Here is a 24,709-nt window from a genome sequence, read left to right on the forward strand (position 1 = left end):
CGATCCATCGGACGTACGGCAACGATCAATCGAATGTGCGACATGGATCACACGAATGTGCGACAAGGATCAATCAAATGTGCGGCAACGATCAATCAAATATGCGACACCTGTCAATGGAATATGCGACACCGATCAATGGAATGTTCGGCACCGATCCATCGGATGTACGGCAACGATCAATAGAATGTGCGGCACCGATAAATCGAATGTGCGGTACCGATCAATCGAATGTGCAGCACCGATCAATCGAATATGCGACACCCATCAATCGAATATGCGACACCGATCAATCGGATGTACGGCACCGATCAATCGAATGTGCGACATGGATCACACGAATGTGCGACAAGGATCAATCAAATGTGCGGCAACGATCAATCGAAAGTGCGACACCGATCAATCGAATGTGCGACACCCATCAATCGAATGTGCGGCACCGATCAATCAAATGTTCGGCACCTTTCAATCGAATGTGCCGATCAATCGAATGGGCGACACCGATCAATCGAATATGCGACACCCATCAATCGAATGTGCGACACCGATCAATCGGATGTACGGCACCGATCAATCGAATTTGCGACACGGATCACACGAATGTGCGACACCGATCAATCAAATGTGCGGCACCGATCAATCGAATGTGCGACACCGATCAATCGAATGTGCGACACCGATCAATCGAATGTGCGGCACCGATCAATCGAATGTTCGGCACCTTTCAATCGAATGTGCCGATCAATCGAATGTGCGACACCGATCAATCGAATGGGCGACACCGATCAATCGAATGTGCGACACCCATCAATCGAATATGCGACACCGATCAATCGAATGTTCCGCACCGATCAATCGGATGTACGGCACCTATCAATCGAATGTGCGGCACCGATCAATCGAATGTGCGACACCGATCAATCGAATGTGCGACACCATCAATCGAATGTGCGACACGGATTATCGAATGTTCGGCACCGATCAATTGGATGTGTGACATCAATTGAATGTTCGGCACCGATCAATCGGATGTGCGACATCAATCGAATGCGTGACACCAATCAATCGAATGTGCGACACCGATAATCGAATGTGTGACACCGATTAATCGAATGTACGATACCCATCAATCGAATGTTCGGCACCGATCTATCAAATGTGCGGCACCGATCAATAGAATGTGCGGCACCGATCAATCGAAAGTGAGGTACCGATCAAACGAAAGTGCGGTACTGATTAATCGAATTCCGTACCGATCAATAGAATGTGCGATATCGATCAATACAATGTGCGGTACCGATCAATCGAATGTGCAGTACCAATCTATCGAATGTGTGGTACTAATGACTAGAATGTGCGGTACCTATCAATCGAATGTGCGGTACCGATCAATCGAAAGTGCGGTACCGATCAATGGAATATTTCCGTACCAATCAATAGAATGTGCGGTATCGATCAATAGAATGTGCGATACCGATTGATCGAATGTGCGGTACCGATGAATCGAATATTTCCGTACCAATCAATAGAATGTGCGGTATCGATCAATAGAATGTGCGATACCGATTGATCGAATGTGCGGTACCGATCAATGGAATGCGCGGTACCGATCAATCGAATGTTCCATATCAATCGAATGTTCTGTACTGATCACTAGAATGTGCCGTACCGATCAATAGAATGTGCGGTACCGATCAATCGAATGTTCGGTACCGATCAATGGAATGTGCGGTACTGATCAATTGAATGTGCGGTGATCCAAGGTCATCAAAGGTCATTTATGGGCCAAATTTTTTTCTCAATAACTTGCGAAACTACCACTGACAGGGTCCGACATGTTGATATATTGGGACTAGTTTTGAATTGGGTAAGGGATCGTTTCCAGACATATCTGTTATATGATCCAAGGTCAACAAAGGTCAATTAGGGGTCAAAAACTAGTATTTTTGCAATAACTTGATATCCAAATGTCCCTCAAGGTTGGGAGTTACGCTATTGTAATCCAATAGTCGACCTGCATATGGGTGACCTTTGACCTCAGGTTGACCTCCAGTGACCTGTATTAGTTTCTTTGGTTATTTGAATTTTTGTAGCCATATTCAAATCTCAAATGTTCCTTCTGATCAATATTGTCCATGTGTTGACCCCTGTTCGACGTTCCTGTGCGAAGTTACCAGAAGTCAAGGTTTGGTTTGGTTTTAATAAACTTACATGCCTAACCTTTGTTCATAGAAAGTATTGATGTTGCAGATCTGTACTTTAGAGACTTGACCAACAATCATAAGCCTGGTGGCGAGTGGAATTTGGCGAGTAGATTTTTAGTCACGGTCGCCAAATAGCGAGTACTTTCAGAAATATTTGTCGAGGCCTGAATACCTTCACAACATGATTTCTCATGGTAGAAATCATGGATACTTGGTATATGGATTTGCCATATTGAGTACAAGAATCCTATTGCTTGTGAGGTCAAATCTCCTATAGGTCACCAGAGGTCAAACTCTGAAAAAAAATTTTTACATGATATGTAACGATGGAAATCGTTACATCTAATACTTGGTGTGTAGATTCAAAGCATTGAGTACAAGACCCCTATTGTTTTTGATGGAGGTGTGTATAGCCACGTACAGTAGACTGACCTGTGTTCATCATGCCATAGTGTTATTGTAACAGCTAGTTCTGGTTATACTAACAAGCAGAAGTCTAGTGCGTTGACGTCATCGACACCTCAATGCATTTTGCATTCTGGTTATGAGAAGTTCTCTTGGTTGAGTAATTAGAATGCCGAAAACAATTATAGACGTGCATTAACAGAAGACTGAACTGATGTTACGAAGCCACTTCAATTTAATCGTATGAGCATGTCAGATGTGCAGACACATTGCCTTTTAAAACAGATATTTATAGAAAGATCAGTAGCAACCAAAAGGTGCAACGTACATAATATTGTGACGCAACATTAGTTCTCAATCAACAGTGATCGTGACAACGAAATGATTTCAAGCACGAAATTGGGGGTCCATGAATATGTTCGTGAAAATTCATCATTTTATATTGCAAAGTTGCAAAAGTGGGGGGAGGGTGAAGGGTGAGGGGAAGTGAATATCAGTCAGTAGTGTTGAAATATTATCACGGTAGATGTGCTACCATATAGTATTACTCTCCTACTTACATCTTCTGTCTTTTTTCCCCTTGAAATGTGATACATTTGCAAAGTTTTTTGGTCTGTATATAAACATTTATCGAAGTACAACGGGTTTTTTTCCCTTCTTCTTCTAAGCATATTACATTCCTCTGTGAATACATGATTTTAATATGCATAAAGAAGAACAAAGACAACTTCAACACAATTGTCATGATTACATCATTTAACCTTTTTTTCTCCCTTTTTTCTTCTACCTTGCCGGTTTTATAACGAAAGTTTGATTTATTTCACTCTTTAAAACGTCTTGAATAATTTTAATTCTATCACTTATCTTTCAATTTGATATGTTAAAAAGTGCTCCGTTCATGTACTGTCCACTCGGTGAGTATAAATATAAACTGAACCCTCGTCCAATTCAACAGTGTCAACAAGGGTTGTGTAATTTTGTTAATAGCTTGAACAAGGATAACTCAATTACAATCTAAAGTAAGTAAATAGCTTTAAAAAAGTGTTGACGTCACTGAACTATACAGTACCAAATTTTTTAACAAAATATCACTAGCTATCATTGAGTAGATCAAGGAAATGGAATGCAGAATAACACAATAAACCCTTGAATCAGAAATTATTTATTTGGTGGGAAAGCACAGGAGACAAAACTTATCAACGGGTATAGATGGCACATGCAATATTTCTTCGGAAATTAATGTCATGTTATGAATAAATTACCGTACTTGTTGTTATTTATGTTTTCTATGGCATTTTTGGTCTTCCGCTTCCAGGAGTTGGGTGACTCACTGTTTAAAGGTTATAGTCAATTTTGATATGCATAAAACCGTTAAGCAAGTGTCCTATTAGTCAGCTAAAGTGGGCTTAACTAACTACTTATGTCTATGGTGTAACAACTCAACAGAATAACATAAGACTTTTATGTCATGGTAAAAGTCTACCCTCATAATTCAATTTCAGTTTTCGCCTTCAAATTATCCTGTAATTAGAATCTTTCATAACCATCGTACTTCTTAAGGATATAGAAGAATATGTCAACTATTGAAAGATTTGGACGACTAAAATACTGTAAGCAGCCTAATTTCAAATTAGGAGTGCAAGCATAGCAAGCACTAACGACTCGAAAGCAATGCGACATTCAAGAAAATTTGAAATTTTCGACCTGCAACTTTTCAACTTTAACAACTTAAAATAGGTAAAACGTCAAATAAGTTGAGAAATGTTACAATTACGGGGGAAATGCCCCCCCCCCCTTAGGGAAATTCACCCACCACGTTTTTCGGTAAGCTATGACCCTCAGCTGTCACAATCTACTTGGTTGCCATTAAATTAGTGATGGGTGTGGCCACCAGGGCTGGTGGCATGGCAGCACTATTAAAATTGGAAACAAATCATATCTTTGGGAGTATACAACATAAAACCACAATCTAGGTGTTTAGTGACATCAATTGTATGGTACCTGGTTGATTGCAATCAAGATCTGAGTCATTTCAGGTTTTTATTATACCCAATCAGGACGGTTGCAATGACAAAGCGATTCAAAACAATGGGGGGACTTAGGATAATTCATATAATTGTAACTAAACAACATGAAAACACAATCAATGTGTCTTTGGCATATATATTTCAGACTTTCTGGTTGATTGAGCTCAAGATCAGGCCAACTTAATGTCACGATCGACTTCAATCAAGACCGTTGCCATGGCAACACTAGGCTGACTGAATTTGAGTTTGAAATGGACTTTGACAACAAAATGTCATATTTATGTAACTAAACAACATAGAAACACAATCTAAGTGTCAAGGTATATAGATTTAGGGCTGCCTGGTAGATTAGATCAAGATCATTATCATTGCAGATCAAACTCATTCCCAATCAAGACCATTGGCAACACTATGCTGACAGATTTGTAATTCGAATTTGAGAAGAAAATGTCATGTCTTTGCTCAAATATACAGTTAGACATTAGTAATTTTACATTTTGGTCTATAATTTGAATTTATCATCATGGTGTTACCATGGCAACATTCCTATTAAGACATGACAGTGACCTTAAATGATCCAGAACTTGACTGCAATCAACCGGGCAGCGCCAAATCAATGTAAAAAAAGACAATTGGTTTGTATTTTTTGGTATATGTATATTATATGAAATTTTCCTCAAAGTCCCAATTTCATTATGGCTACTGCCATGGTAACAGCCCTAATTAGGGATGACTTTGACTTTCCTGATTGTGATTGGTTTCACCAGGGCAGCTTCAAATATATATATATATATATACTGAGACACTAACGCTGTGCTTTTAGGTTATTTAATTACAAAGATGTATTATCAAACTCCAAGTTTTAATGAATGGCAACAGCACACTAACCATTAATTTAATAGCAAACAAGCACATTGTGATAGCTGATGTCCTAGCCAACCGAAAAACATGTTGGGGGTGAAAATCCCTGGGAAAAACATGGTGGGGGTGAAAATCCCTGAGGGATTCGCTTTTCTGGGGTTTTTTTGTTGGGGGGGGGGTCTTTCGCTGCGTTGACCTATTTCGTGCCTCTGCATCAGTCCTCGCTTTGCTACCGTCTTTTTTTACTCTCTTGTTTTCACGTAATTTTCTTGATGACAAGTTATATTTGCGCCAAACTGTATGAAGTGAGCGTGACGCATTTTCGAGTTACCCAATGGTAATACCAGTTCCTAATACAGGACGATACCATTGTTACGTACGGTTACCCAATTTACCTAGCTACGTTTATACCTTTCATGCTTTAATCTGATTTTTGTCATGTCACGCCTCTTTCAATGACACATATTTTTTTTCCCTCAATATGGGTACTATACTTATAGCATATATCTTACAGTTCACATGATTTAATTCAGCTGTGTCAACTGATAGGCTACTGATTTGCTAGATTCCACTACAAGAAAATATACAAAACACAAATAAATGGAAACAAACATAAAAGAAAGTAAATTTGAATCATTAAACATGAAAAAAATTGACTTTACAATATTTCGCATATCGTCACTAATCGATCTTGTAGACAGAATTATATCCTCTCACTCATCCGCAAAATGGGAGCAAGGACATCCAGCAGTCAAGCAGGGAGAATTACCTGCTAGGGAGAATCCCCTACTAGTGAGGAGGGAAACTTCGCCTGACCTCTGCCAATGGTACATCAGGGCAGGCTTCAAAAGTGCTTAAAAAACGACTTTCGTTGCACATATTTAGTACCAAGGTTTGTTGGTTGGAAGTTGTAGAGGGATGTCCTGGGAACATTTTTCGCGATGTTGGATGCTAGGAGAGGTGTTATTTTTCGAGTAAACAACAAACAAATGACGTCACTCTTATACGGTGTACGGCAATTACAACCAAGCAGTTCCTTGTCACAGCATCTGTTTTTACCTCCATGGTCACAGCAACCTGAAAATAGCATTCATGGTCTTGCACTTATTATAACCTAGATGTTTTTGTTGACAGCTTTACAGGGATGTCCTGGGATTATCTTAGGTGTTGTTTGATGCTTGGAGAGATGTTATCTTGCGTGTAAACAACAAATGACCTCACTATGAAGTGTGGGCTAAATTAAAAATCAGCAACGACTATTCACAGCAACATGATAATAGTTGTTCAATGTTACTAACCTTACTTAGAACCAATGTTCGTTGGTTGGATGTTGCAAAAAAATATCCGAAGAATTCTTGAAGTTGTTGGATGCTAAAAGAGGTAATACTTTACGAGTAAACAATAAACATATGGCGTCACTGTTATAGGTTGGACGACAATTAAAACTCAGGAGTTCCTTGTAACAGCAGCATGGAAACGACATAATTTAAATGTTCTTGCACTTATTTGGAAACAGGATGTTTTTGTTGAAAGTAATGGAGGGATATCAAAATAATATTTAAAGAGTTGTTGGGTGCTAGGAGAGTTGTTGGGTGCTAGTGTTATTTTACGAGTAAACAATATACATATGACGCCACTCTTATACGTTGTAAGATAATGAACCAGAATGAAAACATTTCATGGTTCCCTGCAGCTGTTCATTAGTTCCATTCATAGGGAAATTTCTAACAAGCCCTAATACAAAAACAGTAATTTATGCTCACAAACTTTTGTTGCCAAAGTAATGCTAAGCCCTGATATCAATTGCAACACACATCAGTGTGTGAAGACTATCCACCATTATCATCATACCAAGTTTGACGAAATTCTGACTAGTAATAGTAGCCAAGTAATTGCAATTTGGAGTATTTCACGTTTGACCCCATGACCTCATTAATATTCATGAAATGAAAAATCAACAGGGTTAATCTACTTACTATGGGCCACCCACTCACCAAGTATGGTAATGATTGGTCATTCCCTTGTTGAGTTATTGTGCATACAAACTTTTCATAACAAAATAATGCTAGCCCCCCCCCCCCCTTATAAACATGCATGATATCAATTGCAACACACATCAGTGTGTGGAGACTATCTACCAATATCATCATACCAAGTTTGACGAAATTCCAATAAATAGTAGCCAAGTTATTGCAACTTGGGAGTTTTTCACGTTTGACCTGTGACCTCATTAATATTTTTTAACTTTGACCTCGTATAACTTTGCACACGAAGGTCACACAGGGGTCAACCTATTGACATTTATGATCAGAAGGCACCTTTGACATCTGAAAATAGCATCGAAACTGTAAAAATCCCCAAAACACGAAAAGGTCACCAGAGGTCAAATTGAAGTCAAGGGTCACCCAGATGCGGGTCGACAACTGGATTACATTGAAGCAACTCCCAACCTTAACGGACAGTTCGTTCTCAAGTTATCACAAAAATACTAGTTTTTTATCATTAATTGACCTTTGGTGACCTCGGATCACATGACCGTTAAGTTTGAAAATATTCCCCTATACCATTTGCAACTTGTCCCAAAATATCAACCGTGTCACACCTTGGAACTGAGAGTTATTGCATTAAATGTCTGAAAATTAACTTTGACCTCTTATAACTCCGCACACGAAGGTCACACGGGGGTCAACCCATTGACTTTTATGATCAGAAGGTACCTTTGACATCTGAAAATAGCATCGAAACTGTAAAAATCCCCAAAACATGAAAAGGTCACCAGAGGTCAAATTGAGGTCAAGGGTCACCCAGATGGGGGTCGACAATTGGATTAAATTGAAGCAACTCCCAACCCTAACGGACAATTCGTTCTCAAGTTATCGCAAAAATACTAGTTTTTTATCATTAATTGACCTTTGGTGACCTCGGATCACATGACCGTTAAGTTTGAAAATATTCCCCTATACCATTTGCAACTTGTCCCAAAATATCAAGTGTGTCACACCTTGGAACTGGGAGTTATTGCACTAAATGTCTGAAAATTTACTTTGACCTCATATAACTTCACACACAAAGGTCACCTGGGTAAACCTATTGACATTTTTGATTGGTGAGACGTGAATATAGCATCAAAACTGTAAAAATTCAAACATTTTTTTCTTTGCCCATTTTCTCACCCAAAATACTAGTTTTTTAACATTAATTGACCTTTGATGACCTCGGATCACATGACCGTTACGTTTGAAAATATTCCTCTATACCATTTGCAACTTGTCCCAAAATATCAACCTTGTTACACCTTGGCCCTGGGAGTTATTGCATTAAATGTCTGAAAATTAACTTTGACCTTGTATAACTTTACACACAAAGGTCACCAGGGTGTCAACCCATTGACATTTTTGATCGGAAGGTACCTTTGATATCCAAATCTAGCATCAAAACCAAACATTTTCTTTTTCGCCCGTTTTCTCCCAAACTAAGCACATTTTTTCTAATGTGACCTTTGACCTTTTGACCTTGGTTTCAAATGTAGTTTGATCTGCTGATTCCAAAAATCAACACGATTAGTCTGTACAGCCATCCTAACTCCGACCGAAAACTTTGACCCCTTATAAGTTCGCACACAAAGGTCACACGGGGTCAACCTATCGATATTTATGATCGGAAGGTACCTTTGACATCTGAAATAGCATCGAAACTGTAAAAATCCCCAAAACATGAAAAGGTCACCAGAGGTCAAATTGAGGTCAAGGGTCACCCAGATGTGGGTCGACAATTGGATTACACTGAAGCAACTCCCAACCCTAACGGACAATTCATTCTCAAGTTATCGCAAAAATACTAGGTTTTTAACATTAATTGACCTTTGGTGACCTCAGATCACATGACCGTTAAATTCCAAAATGTTTCCCTAACCAGTTCACAACTTGTCCCAAAATATCAACCTTGTCGCACATTGGCACTGGGAGTTATTGCAGCTTTAGTATTTTGGGTTTTTGGACCATAACTGACCTTTGGTGACCTTTGTGGGCACCAAAAACAATAGGGTTCATCTACTCACTATGGGCCACCCACCTACCAAGTTTGATCATGATCAGTCAATCCCTTGTTGAGTTATCGTGCATACAAGCTTAAGCGTCACACACACACACACACACACACACACACGCCAACCTGAATACATAGGTTCCTTTGCTTTTAGCAAGGAACCAAAAATGGAAATGAAAGAGCAGTTTCTTGTCACAGCAAGATGATAACATAATTTAAATGTTCTTGCACTAACAGTATTTAGGACCAGGTAATGTTGGTTGAAAGCTATATAGGAACGTCTGATGAACAGTTTAACAGTTGTTGGGTGCTAAGAGAGGTGTTATGTAAAAGAGTAAACAATAAACAAATAATGTCATTCTTATACGTTGTACTGTACGACAATTAAACAGAGCAGTTCCTTGTCACAGCAAAATGATAACATAATTAAATATAGTCTTAAGATTGTAGGTGTTGGCTGAAGTAAAAGAGGAATGTCCGAAGAATATTTTAAGAGTTATTGGGTTCTTAAAGCAGTGTTATTTTTCCAAAACAACAAATTTATGTTGTGTTAAATATAATTTGAATAAATGCATTTTTAAACACTGTCCGTCTCCTGAAGTCTGCCTCGACACTCACCTTTAAAGCAAATGTAGCTGGTCAAAAATGCAGTGACCAGGCAAAAATATATATTGTTAGGTTTGGGAAACTTACAAGTAGCACCTTCCCATCAAGGGCGGCGGAAGCACTTTTAATCTGGGGGGGGGGGCACTGACATCAAAGAGCACTTTGCAAAAATTCGATTCGACTGATGAAGCCTTCTATTTAGTACCCTTTATAACTCTTATTGTATTATCTTATTTGCGTATACACATCACTCCATCAACGCCCCCCCCCCCCATCCTCAAGGAAAATATGCATACTAGCACCGCAATATCCAATGTGCAAATTGGGAAACAAGGAACAAGTCTTCTTTTGAGACAAAATGAGGTGAAATCATGCTAGTTGCTAATGTAGGAATCTTCCTAATTAGAGTTTATTTCTTGTTAATATCTTAACAAAAAAATTTCCATTCGAAATAGCTTTGAGTTTGACCCACAGAAATTCATTAGAAGTCAGGGGTGTAGCCAGGATTTGCAAAGTTGTGTGCATGACTATCTGAGCGGAGTGCCACCATCGGTTGGCGCGGAGCGTACAAGAAAATTTTTGGTTTTACAAATCCCTCAGATGGCCGGAAACGGCCCTTCCCGAGTGTTCATTCTGGTTCCCTGGAATCCCTGGCCTCTTGCTAACTTGAGACACCTCAATTTTTATGTAGAAAAAGGGCACATTTTTAACCTGATGAAAAGTGGGGGGCAAGTGCCCCCTGTGCCCCCCGGTTCTGCCGCCCTTGTTCCCATGAGAGTAGGACCAGATGACTCTGAGATCGTGGGAACAACTTGAAAAGGCGTAACGCTCACACAAAAATAAACATTAGGAAAAATAGTAGGTTTATCATGCACATGAATGTTGTATTAAAAACAATGGTGTCACTTAAACTTAAAGAAAAATTTAAATGATATAAATGGGTAGCTGACAGATCATATCAGAGCTGTTACGTCTCACAAGAAATCCACTGAACTTTTTGGAAAATAAAATGCTTAAAAGTCCTAACGAAATAAGAACACAATCGCGGCGCGGGTCAACCAAGAACAAAATATAATTACTTCCTTGGGTTACCTCGATCAGAGGCAGGTTCACTCTGTTGGGGGACGTCTCTGGGGCAGGTTGGCCCTCTGGACGGCTCTATACCAGCTTGCTCTTCACTCCCTGGTATCTGGGGTCCATTGACCTATCAGCTGTCAATTAAGTTACTAAATAATTGCCAGACACATTACTTAACCCAAATCTAAACTTATGCAGATCAACCTCACTAGTGCTTTAATATTTGGATTCTATGCAGTACTCTTTTTGCCTTTTTCCAATTATTTGGTATTGACTTGTCAGATTTCTGCTGAATAGTTTAGGATATATTATTCCTTTCAACATTTCATCATGGGACTGGTTTATGTTTAAGTTATGAGTAGGGGATAATTGCTATCTGTATGGAATAACATATGAAGCAAGCATGTATGAGTGTGACGACAATTACTAACTTACCATTTCGTTTACGTTGAATGTATTCTCCACTGAATTCGGAACTTACGGGAAGATTACGATTCACTTACGCGTCGGAAATTCCAGAGCATATATATACAAACCACGAGTGTCAGTACAGCATGATTACATCAACTTGCACACTTCGCTTACGTTGACTCAATCAAGATTCGGAATTTAAGAGATGATTAAGATTAACTTAAACGTCGGAAATTTTGAATAATACACAGAACGTGATTACGGTATAATTACAATGCCCATATACGTCACATTTAAGTGTACAACTTAACAATTGCAAGTTGTACCCACGGGTAATTTTTAACGAGACAATCAGCTGCGTACTGTTCATGATATGTTCGTCTGTAATTATAGCATGCTAAAGTACTTGCTAGAAGTGTTCAAAAAGAGAGGTTTTAACTCTTCAAATTGTTCTCATGACATTCTAGTAAATGGACACACAAGATGACTGAATGTCCAGTGAGGTAAATTTCCTCCAGGGTGTTGATAGAAAGCAACAAAAAAAAAGCAAAGGGGGCCATATCTGAATATCTGACATTTTTCTAATACAGCATATATATCTTTAAACGTGACTGTGCATGGCCTGCACATACATACTACCACATGTATCTTACAAATGTTTTCCAATTTTTTTTTTTCAGTTATAACATATACATATATGCAGTCATCAAACCAACAAAACTCCTCAAGCTAATTCTATGAAAGTATCGGCAAATATCCTCATGGTTGCTCATTTTGTTTTGTTACGAAAGTCACGTTGCGGGCCCTTTTAATACCTCAACAAACAGCACGCCCTCACAAAGAAGTTTGGCGCTCTGGCATGGATGTTCGATATTCTTATCACTACCGCTGGAATCATGAGCAAACAAATGAGAAGACACATACACGGGTCTCCTAATCTGCCTGGCTTACTCTTTTATGTATAATTATTTATACATAAAGAAAATACTTATCGGACATATAATTTTTTGTATGTATTTATGTATTTTAGATCCTCCTGCAAGCAGGAACTCGCGAAAAGCCTCATTGGCTTATCAAAGCCGCAAGCTGACCGACATTAGTCTCTTATTTAACGTCCATTATTATGAATTGTCGACTGTCAACACCTCTGTAACTGGACGACATACATTGATCTTGGAGTGACTCGAACCGGGGACCTTATGGTTGGAAGGTACCGGGGTTAACCACTGAGCTAACACTCCTATTATTTATGTCCGATTAGTATGGAACGTGTTTGGTTTATCTGCTTGATACATATGCAGATACAACAATGTAAATACACGATACGGCCTGCCTTATACTGTATCAAACACAGCAATACATCCGATTGGTTTATTGTAGAGAATTTGTGAAACCGCAATATACAACCCTCTATTGATCAGGGAGGTGATATTTTAGACCTACCTGATCAGTCGATGTTCATCCTCCAATCAAACGACAGCAAAACCAGGATGAAATAAAAACGCGCTTGTTTTCAAACGCGGTCAAAGCTGCTAATATGACAACAGGAGTGTTAATAATGTGACCGCGAATAGCGTACGAAATATATGGCTGACTAAAACTATATACTTTTGAAAGTAATAGTAACTCTTTCTGAATTAGCGACTGCTTTCTTCTTGTTCTTTGTTTTCTTTTCACACGGGGAGGTTGTTTTCTCCACTGATAATTTTCGCACATGTATCAGCGTTTGCTATACATTCTGTTATACCCCATGAGATGACGCCCTTAAACTATACATTGTTTTTCATAACTATATACGTGAAGACACAACATTAAGGCAGGAATTGTCAAGGGGGACTCTGTACGTGACTGGGTGTATACTGGCAAGTCACTGTCATAACCACGCAGGAGTTCGCCAACTAAACCGGTTAGCCTTAAAAAACTTTTCACACATACAAGCATAGATGGGGGTGGGGATGTAGCGATTTGCACAATAAATTAAATAAAAATGGAAGGGCATACTAGCGTTACTCCTGGTCGTTAAGAATATTTTGTCAAATTATGGTTACTAATGTATGCATAATGTTGCTGCAAATTTATATCCAAGACTATTGTTTGAATTTTCGCAGAAATATCTTGCTAAAGGGGAAATATCCCCCCCCCCCCCGCCTCATTCGACTATTTGCCTCCAAAGAAAAGACACTATCACCATGGAGGTAATGCTATCACGTATTTCTGAAAATCATAAGCATCCCCAGTGAAGCGTTAAACAAGATTAACCACCAGCATGTGGTTAGACCCTGTTACGCAATGTTTCCTGTGTTTGCACCTTGCGTTACATAGCCTTTTTACCGTATGTATACGTATAATCGTGTTCATGTAGAGGTGTTGTACGTGATAGACATTGTGGAAGAAGCACAGTATATATAGTGGAGAAAACTTGCAGGGATATCTTACCCCATGCAGTCAATATTCAGCTGATATTCCCTTTGCCAATGCTTGTATCATGGCAGTATTGTGGGCAACATATTGCAAAATGTACTGTAAATAAATAATTCATCAAGAAAACATGATTTTATTAACTTCTAAGAGGGAAGGGGCAGGGAGGGGGTGTTCTCTAAGCATTTTGGCCTCAAATAAATCAAAGTTCCTTTCCCGAGTATGAAAGCTACTCGGAATAAATGTAACATGTATGATTACTCCTTGTGTCGCGAACTAGTGATCGAAAACGTAAAGGTAGTCTGTAATGGCCCCAAATTATAGCATGCTAAAATTGCTAGACGATTTCAAAAGTACTTTCCTCAAGGGTTTTACTTTCCAAAATGTTCTCAGACATTATAAATGAACACACAAGTTGACTGAATGTCCAGATGAGGTAAATTTCCTCCAAGGGGGTAATAAAAACATAAGAATTTTACCAAAGGTGACCATATTTGAAAATCTTGCATATTTAAGGTAAATACAGCATACCTTTATAATAGTGAACATCAATGGATAATGTGAAATCATGGAAGTACTACTCGGACTTATACTTCCATGGTGAAAATGGCATACTACACCTTTATTAAAAATCAAAAGAGCAGAACGATTGCAGAGGAACTTCATCATACCAGGGAGTTGTTCCATAACAACTCGAACAACTCCCTGATTATGTTATGGCACCTCGCGATAGTAACATGCGATTAATTTTATTATCGTAACGTGGATGCACACCAGGGACTAATTTAAGAAATCTTCGGGGGGGGGGAGGGGGTTATAGAAAAGAACAGACCTTGAAAAGCACTATAATATTAACACATCGGATAAGTTCAGGGTGCAAAATCTTGCGTCTACCAAATATCATGATTGGGTATGACTGCAGTTTGATTTGATTTTCATTTACAATTTGTGTTATTTTATGACGGTAACATGCATGTATTGGCCAAGGGGGTCAGCCTGATATTCATAAGGACCATAAGTTATAAGGGTCATTGTTCATTAGGTTCGTTATTCATAACGTGCATTATTTCGAAGAAAAGTTCGTTATCCATAATCGGAAAAAAAAGTTCGTTATTCATCATAAAAAGGGGTCATTGTTCATAAGGTCCATTATTCATTATTTAAAAAAAAGTTCAGTATTCATAATAGCAAAAACGGTCCGTTTTTTACTAATCGGAACATAGTTTCAATATTCATAATAGCAAAATAGGTCTGTATTCATAATCGGAAAAAAGGTTCGATATTCATAATAGCAAAAAATGTCTGTTATCAGAAAAAGATCCAGTATTCATACAGATATAAAAGCAACAAAAAAGCAGGGCGGAGCCACCCTCCGCCTCCCCCCCACCCCTTCCCCCAAAAAGGTAAACAAATCTCCTGTGGGCAAATGGTTCATGCTGCATCTGTGACTAGTCGGCAAATTATTCATGCAGTAGCCTTACTTTTGGTAGTTGCCGTCATTAACCCTTAAGCCCACGTCTGGGCCGCAAGTGATCCCCTCTTCCCCTGGCCACGCGCAGCTCGAAACTGCCAGTGGGTACCTCAACTTTTGGGCAGTGAGATGCAGAGGCACTGGGACGTGACGACCTAACGAACCTTATGATTAAAGAAACGTTTTTCTAATTATGGATAACGAACCTTATGACCAATGAACCTTATGACTAACGAACCTTATGACCAATGAACCTTATGAGTAACGGACCTTATGAATATCGAGCTGCTCCCTTGCTAAAGTAATATTATGGATTGAACTAAAGAAAATTCCCCACGAAAAGTGTATTTGAACAGTTTATCTTACCTAAGAGAAACTAATTCAGGGATCGGATTGCAGCACGGGGGCAGGGAGGGGGGGTATGGGCCTGGTGGACCACCCCACCCGGTTTGTGTATTAAAAAGGCGTTTCTAAGGCGTAGATGTGACATAGATTTGTTACGTAACTTAATGGCAAGTATACAAATGTTTTAACACCATTGCCATTAATATTTAACAAAATCACAAATATAGTTATTTGAGGTCATTGCAGCCCATGGAGAAGTGTTGATATAGTTAAACATGAGAGACGATGCTCCGAATGGCACAGCATTTCTTAATTTTTCCCGTCAATACCTTTAACACGAGGCTTAAACTCGCTCTCTTATCTGAACTGTTCATACAAACTAAATATATTTCCTTGAATAGTTTAGATTGTTTGTGGGTCATTCTGGAAATACAGCGCACAAAGTGTCCAAATGAGTGAACATCTGTTGCGGTGCTCGCTGCTTCTTTTCCATCCACAAGCTCGGGTGCCAGATTCCTGTATCTTACTTTCCATTGCTCTCTTTCCTTTGAGTTAAGTCTTAATTTACTACCTTGCGTAATTAGACACGCTTTTCCAAAATCAATCAAAACGGGGCTGTACTGGCCATCTTGCAGATGTAAGACAACATTGTTATCTGTGGGGAGAAAATATGTTTTTATTTCTTTGTGACTACTATTTTAGACAAAAAACGTTCAAACAGTCACAACACCTTAACGAACATTCAAAATTGCATAAATCTCTAACTACAAATGCCAACTATATCGCGTATATATAACCATGCCTTCAGTTGTGTGTGGGGGCGGGGGGGGGGGGGGGGGGGGGTGGCAGAGCCATTTTTAAGGAAAATCACGTTATTGTGAGCCTCTGTGAGCTTAAATAGAGCGATGATCTATATGTACCTTTAAGACCACAATTAACTCTTGTAATATATTTTCATAACTACGTCCCTCCAAACCCGGGGCGGGGATGGGGGTTACAGGTGTGTTAATGAACTGATACCGATGAAAGGAAAACACATACCTTTAATGTCATTATGAAGGATCCCGGAATTAGGAACCGTCAAAACAGCTTCAGCACACTTTTGAATCACATTTTTCCAATCAATTGGTGCCAGTGGGATTGTTACATTTGCAGAAGGCTGTCTGAGTGCACTGGAGACTGTGGGAGATCTTCCATTTACATGGTAAAGCTGAGTTAACAACAGGAAAGGGGTGGACGTTGTGTCAGCGCCAATCAAATGTGATAAACCTTCATGCTGCTGAAGCCTCAACATCATAAATATTTCATGTTCTACCTCACACCTCAGTCCATTCTCTCCCAGTTGCCTATGGCAAGCCGTTTTAACATTTACCTCTCTATTCTACTTAAGTAGAATTAATTCCACTTAAGTAGAATACAATTAAGCTTAAGTGAAATGAATTGCACTTAAGTAGAATACAATTAAGCTTAAGTAAAATGAATTGCACTTAAGTAGAATTGCATTTTACTTAAGTTTAATTGTATTCCACTTAAGTAAAATTGCCACTTTCTTTTACGCTTAAGTTAAATTCAATTTCACTTAAGCTTAATTGTATTCTACTTAAGTAAAATACAATTCTACTTAAGTAAAATTTAATTTAGCTTAAGTAAAAGTGTCATTCTTTTTCACTTAAGCTAAATGCATTTTACTTAAGTAAAATTGTATTTTACTTAAGTAGAATACAATTAAGCTTTAAGTGAAATTGAATTTAACTTAAGCTAAATTGTATTCTACTTAAGCAGAATTGTATTTTACTTAAGTAGAATACAATTGCATTTTACTTAAGTAAAATTCAATTCTACTTAAGTAAAATACAATTTAGCTTAAGTGGAATTGAAGGATATGGCAAGCCGTTATAACATTTACCTCGTGCGGAGAAATGGTTGGTCTGGAGGCAATGTTTACATGGTACCATGCCTTGTGGTACTTCTACTACTTGTACCACTGATTGGTGGTATGTCGTATTGTAGTCGTTCCCTTGCCATCAAAAGTGCTTTTCCAACAGCATCAGCAACAGTTTGCAACGATTGATTGGCTGGCTGCATTTACCAAATGTGTAACGTTCAGACTCAGTGATAAACCATGGAGCTATAAACCAGGTTTATTGCTCCATGGATAAACATAACTTTGCTTCATTTGCTAAGGGTAAGTATGGTATTATGTTCGTATATACACAACGAAAGCTGGATAAGTATCGCAGTATGGGGGAATGGCCGCAAATGGTTACGTAACTAGTACGTCTTGAACGTAACTCTATAGGTCTCGCATCACAATTAATTGTTCCATTGACTTACACACTAAACTTGTCACTTTCAAGACCTGCCAAAGCATAGATAGAAGTTTTCATCTGGTATATCCTACCCACCACATGATAACTGTGTTCTTGGCCTATCATTAGGGATGCACCGGATATCCGGTCCGGCCGGACTATCCGGCTAGATAGTGAGGAATTATCTGGTTCCGGTTCCGGTTCCGGTTCCGGTTCCGGCCGAATATTTTCCAAAATCCGGCCGGATCTTTTTCAAAATCTGGCCGTATCTTTTTCAAAATCTGGCCTGAATTATTCCTTAAAAAGGTGTTGGTATTAACTTAAATCAATATAAACTATTTCCAAAAATTAATAAAAACATTCAAAGTATGGAAAAATTAGGTTTAACATGTTTAATTTAATTTTCTCAACGGTCTGACCCACTGTTTCTAAAGATCAACCAAAATAATACAACTACTGTAATAATATGAAGCTATATACAACAAATACAGTTTGCAGTGAAATCATTTCTTGCAGCCTTCATCAGTTTAATATTGTGCAGTTAAACTAGACCATTCATATACTTATCAGTCAAAATACTGTTCCATTGAATCTTTACTTTCCCATTATTGTTGGCATTTTCTTGGATATCTCTTGTCACCATGAAAGTTCCTAAAAGTTCATGAAAAACCTAAATCATTTTAAAGTGTTCTTATGATCATTCAATTCCATTTTAAAGGATAGATAAAAGATAGATAAGAAGTTTCTTCCACTTCTGGAAAGATACAATGCTTTTTTTATTTACTTTACAGATAATATTGCAGTGTAAAATTTGTTACCAAATAATGAATAATAAAAGACAATTCTAAATCCAGATAGTAGTGTTATTACAACAATTAAATTATCTTTTTATTCAGTATAAAGTATGATATTTGTGAAATGTAGCTTCCCATTTTAAAACAAACTTCATAGGTAGTATGCAGTATTTTTCCAGCAAACAAATTTACATACTGTACTGTATCAAGCTTGTCAACAATTATATTGTAGTTATTTTATTAAAGAACGTAGATTACACCACTTCATGTCATATTTAATCTCATAAATGGGGTCTTAATTTCACCTTCTTTGTAAATTATTATCTGTGACGCAATGAGTAGCATACTGATTGACCAATCACATTTCACTTAAGGTTAATTGCATTTTACTTAAGTGAAATAGATTGACCAATCACATTTCACTTAAGTAAAATGCAATTTAGCTTAAGTGAAATTTAAAAGCCATTTTGCTTAAGTAGAATAGCATTTTACTTAAGTAGAATTGAATTTCACTTAAGCAGAATTGCATTTTACTTAAGTAGAATTGCATTTTACTTAAGCAGAATTGTATTTTACTTAAGCAGAATTGTATTCTACTTAAGTAAAATACGATGTAGACAAAAACCATTTGAACTGAAGCTAATATGAATTCCACTTAAGTGGAATACAATTAAGCTTAAGTAAAATGCAATTCTACTTAAGTGCAATTCATTTCACTTAAGCTTAATTGTATCTACTTAAGTGGAATTAATTCTACTTAAGTAGAATAGAGAGGTAAATGTTAAAACAGCTTGCCATAGTTGCCTAGGGTTGGTAAATTCCTTGATCGCAACTTGGATCCCTCTGTAGTAGCCCTGTCGGCATTTCCCAAATGAACCACAACCGACATCATAATCGCATACGGTGAATGACAACAACTTCTTGTCTATTTGGAAGTGGGGCGGAATGTGAAAATCGATAGCTTGTCGTCATTTGCGGATCAGCACCAATTCAGGATCGTTCACCTTCTCTGGTATACCATTATATATTGGAGATTTGTTCTTGTTGAAGCTGATCCCGTAATAACACATTTGCCTGCGAGCCTTCCTACACCTCAATGTGGGTTTTGTATTTCCCCTTAATGTCATATGGTATAGTTGAACACATTGTCATGTATTTCTCCTCAAGGGCTTTTTGTATTTCCCCTTAATGTCATATGGTATAGTTTGAACACATTGTCTTGTATTTCTCCTCAAGGGGTTTTTGTATTTCCCCTTAATGTCATATGGTATAGTCTGAACACATTGTATTGTATTTCTCCTCAAGGGGTGTTTGTATTTCCCCTTAATGTCAAATGGTATAGTCTGAACACATTGTCTTGTATTTCTCCTCAAGGGGTTTTTGTATTTCCCCTTAATGTCATATGGTATAGTTTGAACACATTGTATTGTATTTCTCCTCAAGGGGTGTTTGTATTTCCCCTTAATGTCATATGGTATAGTCTGAACAAATTGTATTGTATTTCTCCTCAAGGGGTGTTTGTATTTCCCCTTAATGTCAAATGGTATAGTTTGAACACATTGTCTTGTATTTCTCCTCATGGGGTGTTTGTATTTCCCCTTAATGTCAAATGGTATAGTTTGAACACATTGTCTTGTATTTCTCCTCAAGGGGTGTTTGTATTTCCCCTTAATGTCAAATGGTATAGTTTGAACACATTGTCTTGTATTTCTCCTCATGGGGTTTTTGTATTTCCCCTCAATGTCATATGGTATAGTTTGAACACAGTTCGATCAGGTTTGTCAAATAGACCCACTTCCACCAAAATGCTTCTTTAAGCCCTCCATACCACAGTGAACAGTCACCTGATCTAAGATTGGTTTGTACACTGCCAGATGGTCGCTAATCCCTACAAAAATTAACTTTGCAAGTCCTCACATTAAACTTTAACACATTGTATTGTATTTCCCCTCAAGGTGTGTTTGCATTTCCGTTTAACGTCATATGGTATAGATTCTAGCTATGCTAATTTCTGTGGAAGAAACGTGAGCTAACATGAAATGAAATTTGTAACTTAAAGATTTTGTGGTTTGCATAAGTTTTACACCTATATTTGGAGGAATGTTCAAGACTTTCGTAACGGACAGATCCTCAGGCATGTACAATTCAGTGGACTTACACATTCGTTACAGGCATAAACAGACTGTGAGGCATATATATTTTTGCACTTCTTACGTCTTCGCCAAGACTCTAGCTACTGCAAAGATATGTACTTAAAGATCCTAGGCTACTTAGTACCGGAGGAAGTTCTTGATCAAGAGCTTTCCTGTACCTATGACATCAAGTTATTTCTGCATTTATCCTACAGAGTACCAGTCTGCCTTGCCAATTCGGAACCAATGTAGACCCCAAAAACTTTACACTGTTAACTGGATTAAAGCTTTGACTGTCAATTGAAATACCTAAATCATGTGTACATGTGTATGAAAAGCCATGTCATTAGTCTTACTAATGAATAATGTTTAAGGATAACTTGTTTGGAGCTATTCGGAAAAGGACTTAGTCCTCTGCTGACAAAGATCTCTAGAGAATGAGGATCACTACCAGTGAAATGATAAAGAACTAACAAGGAAATTCTCAGAAATAATTTTTTGATCATTAACATAAATTATGAAAAGCAGAGGCTCAAGGATAGAATGATATCGAGATTACAGATCAGTATTGTAAGTTTTGGAAACTCATAATGTGTGTTCTGTTGTTTGAATAGCTTCTGATCCAGCCTTACAAATTTCCAGGGAAACCATATACTGTATGCATAGTTTTGTAAAAAGTATATTGTGGTCAATGGTATCAAAGACTTTGAAGCAGTCTTAGAACACTGCGAGAGAGAATGATTGTTACTAGTAGCATGGATGAGTTTGTTGATTACATTAATGTCAGTGTCAGTTCAGTAGAAAGACCTTGGTGAAGACCTTACTTACTATTAGATGAAATGTAATGTTTGTTGAGGAAACCAATTACGCTATTACACATAAATCTTTCAAAACATTTTGAAACAGACGAAAGCACTGTTACTGGTTGATAGTTAGCAATGTCATCTATATGACCTTGCTCATAGATTGATACTACCTTAGTAACTTTAAGCTTGTCGGACATCTTGACATTTGTATCAGTAATGCTGGAGTAGGATGAACAGTTTGTTAACTGCACATGCATAAATACACCATTAATTATATGCACAAGATTTTGTTTCTATCAGTACAAACACTTAAATATTCTTCATTTTTCATTTGGTCACAATTAAAAAATAATTATAACTATAATAATTATTAACTAAAATGAAATTTACATGTATTTTCCTCATAGGATAAGGGATATGGAGCAGTTGGTGTTTCTGTAAAATATTTTTAAGACATCCATGATAAATAAAAGCAAGAGCACCAATGGTGCATAAACTAATATTAAGTGATGTGATATTTATTTAGAGGAGACTGCATTTGCAAGGCCAATGTAGAAAGGTGGGTGGGGGGGGGGCAGTAATTTCAGACAATGCACAACAATATACAGCTCACTAATACTGTAACTTGCAAAAGGAGATATTTATTATTAACAATCTTAAAGTGGTAAAATATACTTAAATACTTTCAACAGTTTTTTTCTTAAATTTTAACTTCCATTTTTATTGGAAACTTATCTTTTTTTAAACTTTTCACTGCAATGTTTATGCTTGTCTCTATAAGCAATATGAATTCACATTTCTAAAAAGGAAATGAACTCAGATCAGGTCAACAAAATGTAACTGAACACTGTGGTTTGTGCTGTGGACCAGCAATAATGACCCACTTACCAAGGCTCAGTTCTGATCAGTTTCAACTCAACTAGTATTAAGGCATGTAATGTGATATGATTACCAGACAGACCATGAATTGGCAAACACCAGGGCCTTGTTCACACTTTCTGATACAATTACAATCACATGTAAAAAGTAAAGGAAGAATCAACTTAACTGATTCCCTCTCATGCACACTGATGTGTATTTGACACAGGCTGTGGTATATGCACCTATCAGTTGTGAGAGGGACTCAATGACACCCCCCCCCCCCCCGGAATGGTGCATTAAATGTGCATCATATCCAATGATTTATGTGACTAAGGCGTCCGTCAAAGTGGACATTTGGTGCACCATGGAGCTATCTGTTTATAGCTCCATGGGTGCACCATTACAACTAATAAGTGTGTCAAGGTGCATCAATGTGCCACAAAGGGTCTTTCATGGGCAGCAAATGGTCAGTCAATGTAAATTTGATGTGGGTCAACGACATGCATCAATGTATCAAATTTACTATGCAGGGATACGTCAATGTCCAGCTTAATTTTAAATATTGAGGCACATATCCCATAGGTCAGAGGGTGCATCATACAATTGATAGGTCCATTATATACACCTACACCTGAAAAAGTTCTAAATGCATTAACTTATGGTGACAAATGTAAAGGTACCCCCAAATGGATATCCTGTCCAAATGAAAATTTCTGAACATGCCAAATAGGCCATTAACCTATGTTTGACCAACTGTCACCATCAACCATTTTTAACCGTGAGAAGGGAAGCATATTTTGTGTGTTCACAAAAACCCGCTGATAATGATCGACCCCTAACTGACCTGTGACCTCAACTTTCTTGAATACCACTGATGATCATTTGATCACTGATGATTACTTGATGATCATTGTACAAGTTTATTCGTTATCCATCAAGGAATTCATTAGTAGCAACATATGTATTTTTTTACAGGCGGATGAATAGTCACATAGGATAGAGCTGCAACATGGCTATAGCTCAAACTAGTGCATATGAGCTAAAAACTAGCCAATCGAAACTCATGCCATGCATTATTCCCACATAAACTGTGTTGCTAGAAACTCCCAGACTGCTTAAATACCTACTGTATACTATATATGTGTAGGTGTACACAAGAGTGTGTACCTCTTGTGCAGTCAAGGTGCTCTGTTTATAAACACCGCAACTGTCTCGATAGCTGGGTTGAAGGTTTTAATTTTAACTGTTTTTTATTAGCTTTATGCTTTTGTTTTGTTACACATTGAATGTGATTTGCAGTAAATTTTGATTTGTGTAAAAAAATATGATTACAAAAAAACGGTAAAGGAAGCAATGCAACTTTTCCGTTTCAGTTGTAAGGTTCAAGAATTTCCATTCGTTTCATGGAAGCAATCATGGAAAATCAGTGCCTCTAAAAATCCCGGACAACTGCCCCCGGACGATTCCCACCTGGACAATTCCCAATCATGACAATTGCCCCAGACAATTCCCACCCGGACAATTGCCAACCCTGACAATTGCCACCGGACAATTCCCACTCCGGACAATTCCCACCCATGACAATTTTCCCCCGGACAATCCCCCTCCTCGGAAATTTCCACTAAGACCCCCCAGGAAGGCAATCATTACATTTCATAACATTTTGGACACCCCCCCTGTGGAAATTTCTGCACATGCCCCTGACCATCAATCGCAAGTCAATCAAAAGTTTAAAAAGTTACATTTGGTAGGGATGAGGTGTATATTACTTAATATCACCTCAAAAATTTGCCCGCTTTACAGCGTCTTTATCAGTGGCCATATGCTTGCATCCACATGTGTATTTTTCGACAGAACTAGAATATTCAGCGTTTATGCTGTGTTAGTTTTTGCGCAATTTGAATGCATGATAGATGGCTAGACCAGAGAAATGTTTGC

At 38.0% G+C, this 24,709-nt stretch overlaps 1 protein-coding gene and 1 long non-coding RNA gene across 3 annotated transcripts in view; both read right to left on the reverse strand.

Annotated features, from left to right (window-relative positions):
* Window positions 1-9,715, reverse strand: part of LOC139967266 (uncharacterized) — a 386,449-nt gene extending 376,734 nt beyond the window's left edge. Inside the window, exon 1 of the long non-coding RNA XR_011792945.1 lies at window positions 8,009-9,715. This is a non-coding gene — a long non-coding RNA (uncharacterized lncRNA). The remainder of the gene's footprint in view (window positions 1-8,008) is intronic.
* A 287-nt stretch (window positions 9,716-10,002) lies between these two features.
* Window positions 10,003-24,709, reverse strand: part of LOC139967256 (uncharacterized) — a 150,182-nt gene continuing 135,475 nt past the window's right edge. Inside the window, exons 9-10 of one of the 2 annotated variants that reach the window (XM_071970857.1) lie at window positions 16,911-17,079; window positions 10,003-16,524 (exon numbers count right to left, since the gene is read on the reverse strand). In XM_071970857.1, coding sequence (XP_071826958.1) covers window positions 16,139-16,524; window positions 16,911-17,079 — 555 coding nt within the window. In that variant the 3' untranslated portion in view covers window positions 10,003-16,138. The remainder of the gene's footprint in view (window positions 16,525-16,910; window positions 17,080-24,709) is intronic. The other variant, XR_011792928.1, reaches the window with a different exon arrangement.

The sequence above is a fragment of the Apostichopus japonicus genome, chromosome 5, assembly GCF_037975245.1.
Source record: "Apostichopus japonicus isolate 1M-3 chromosome 5, ASM3797524v1, whole genome shotgun sequence".
Classification (NCBI taxonomy): domain Eukaryota; kingdom Metazoa; phylum Echinodermata; class Holothuroidea; order Aspidochirotida; family Stichopodidae; genus Apostichopus; species Apostichopus japonicus.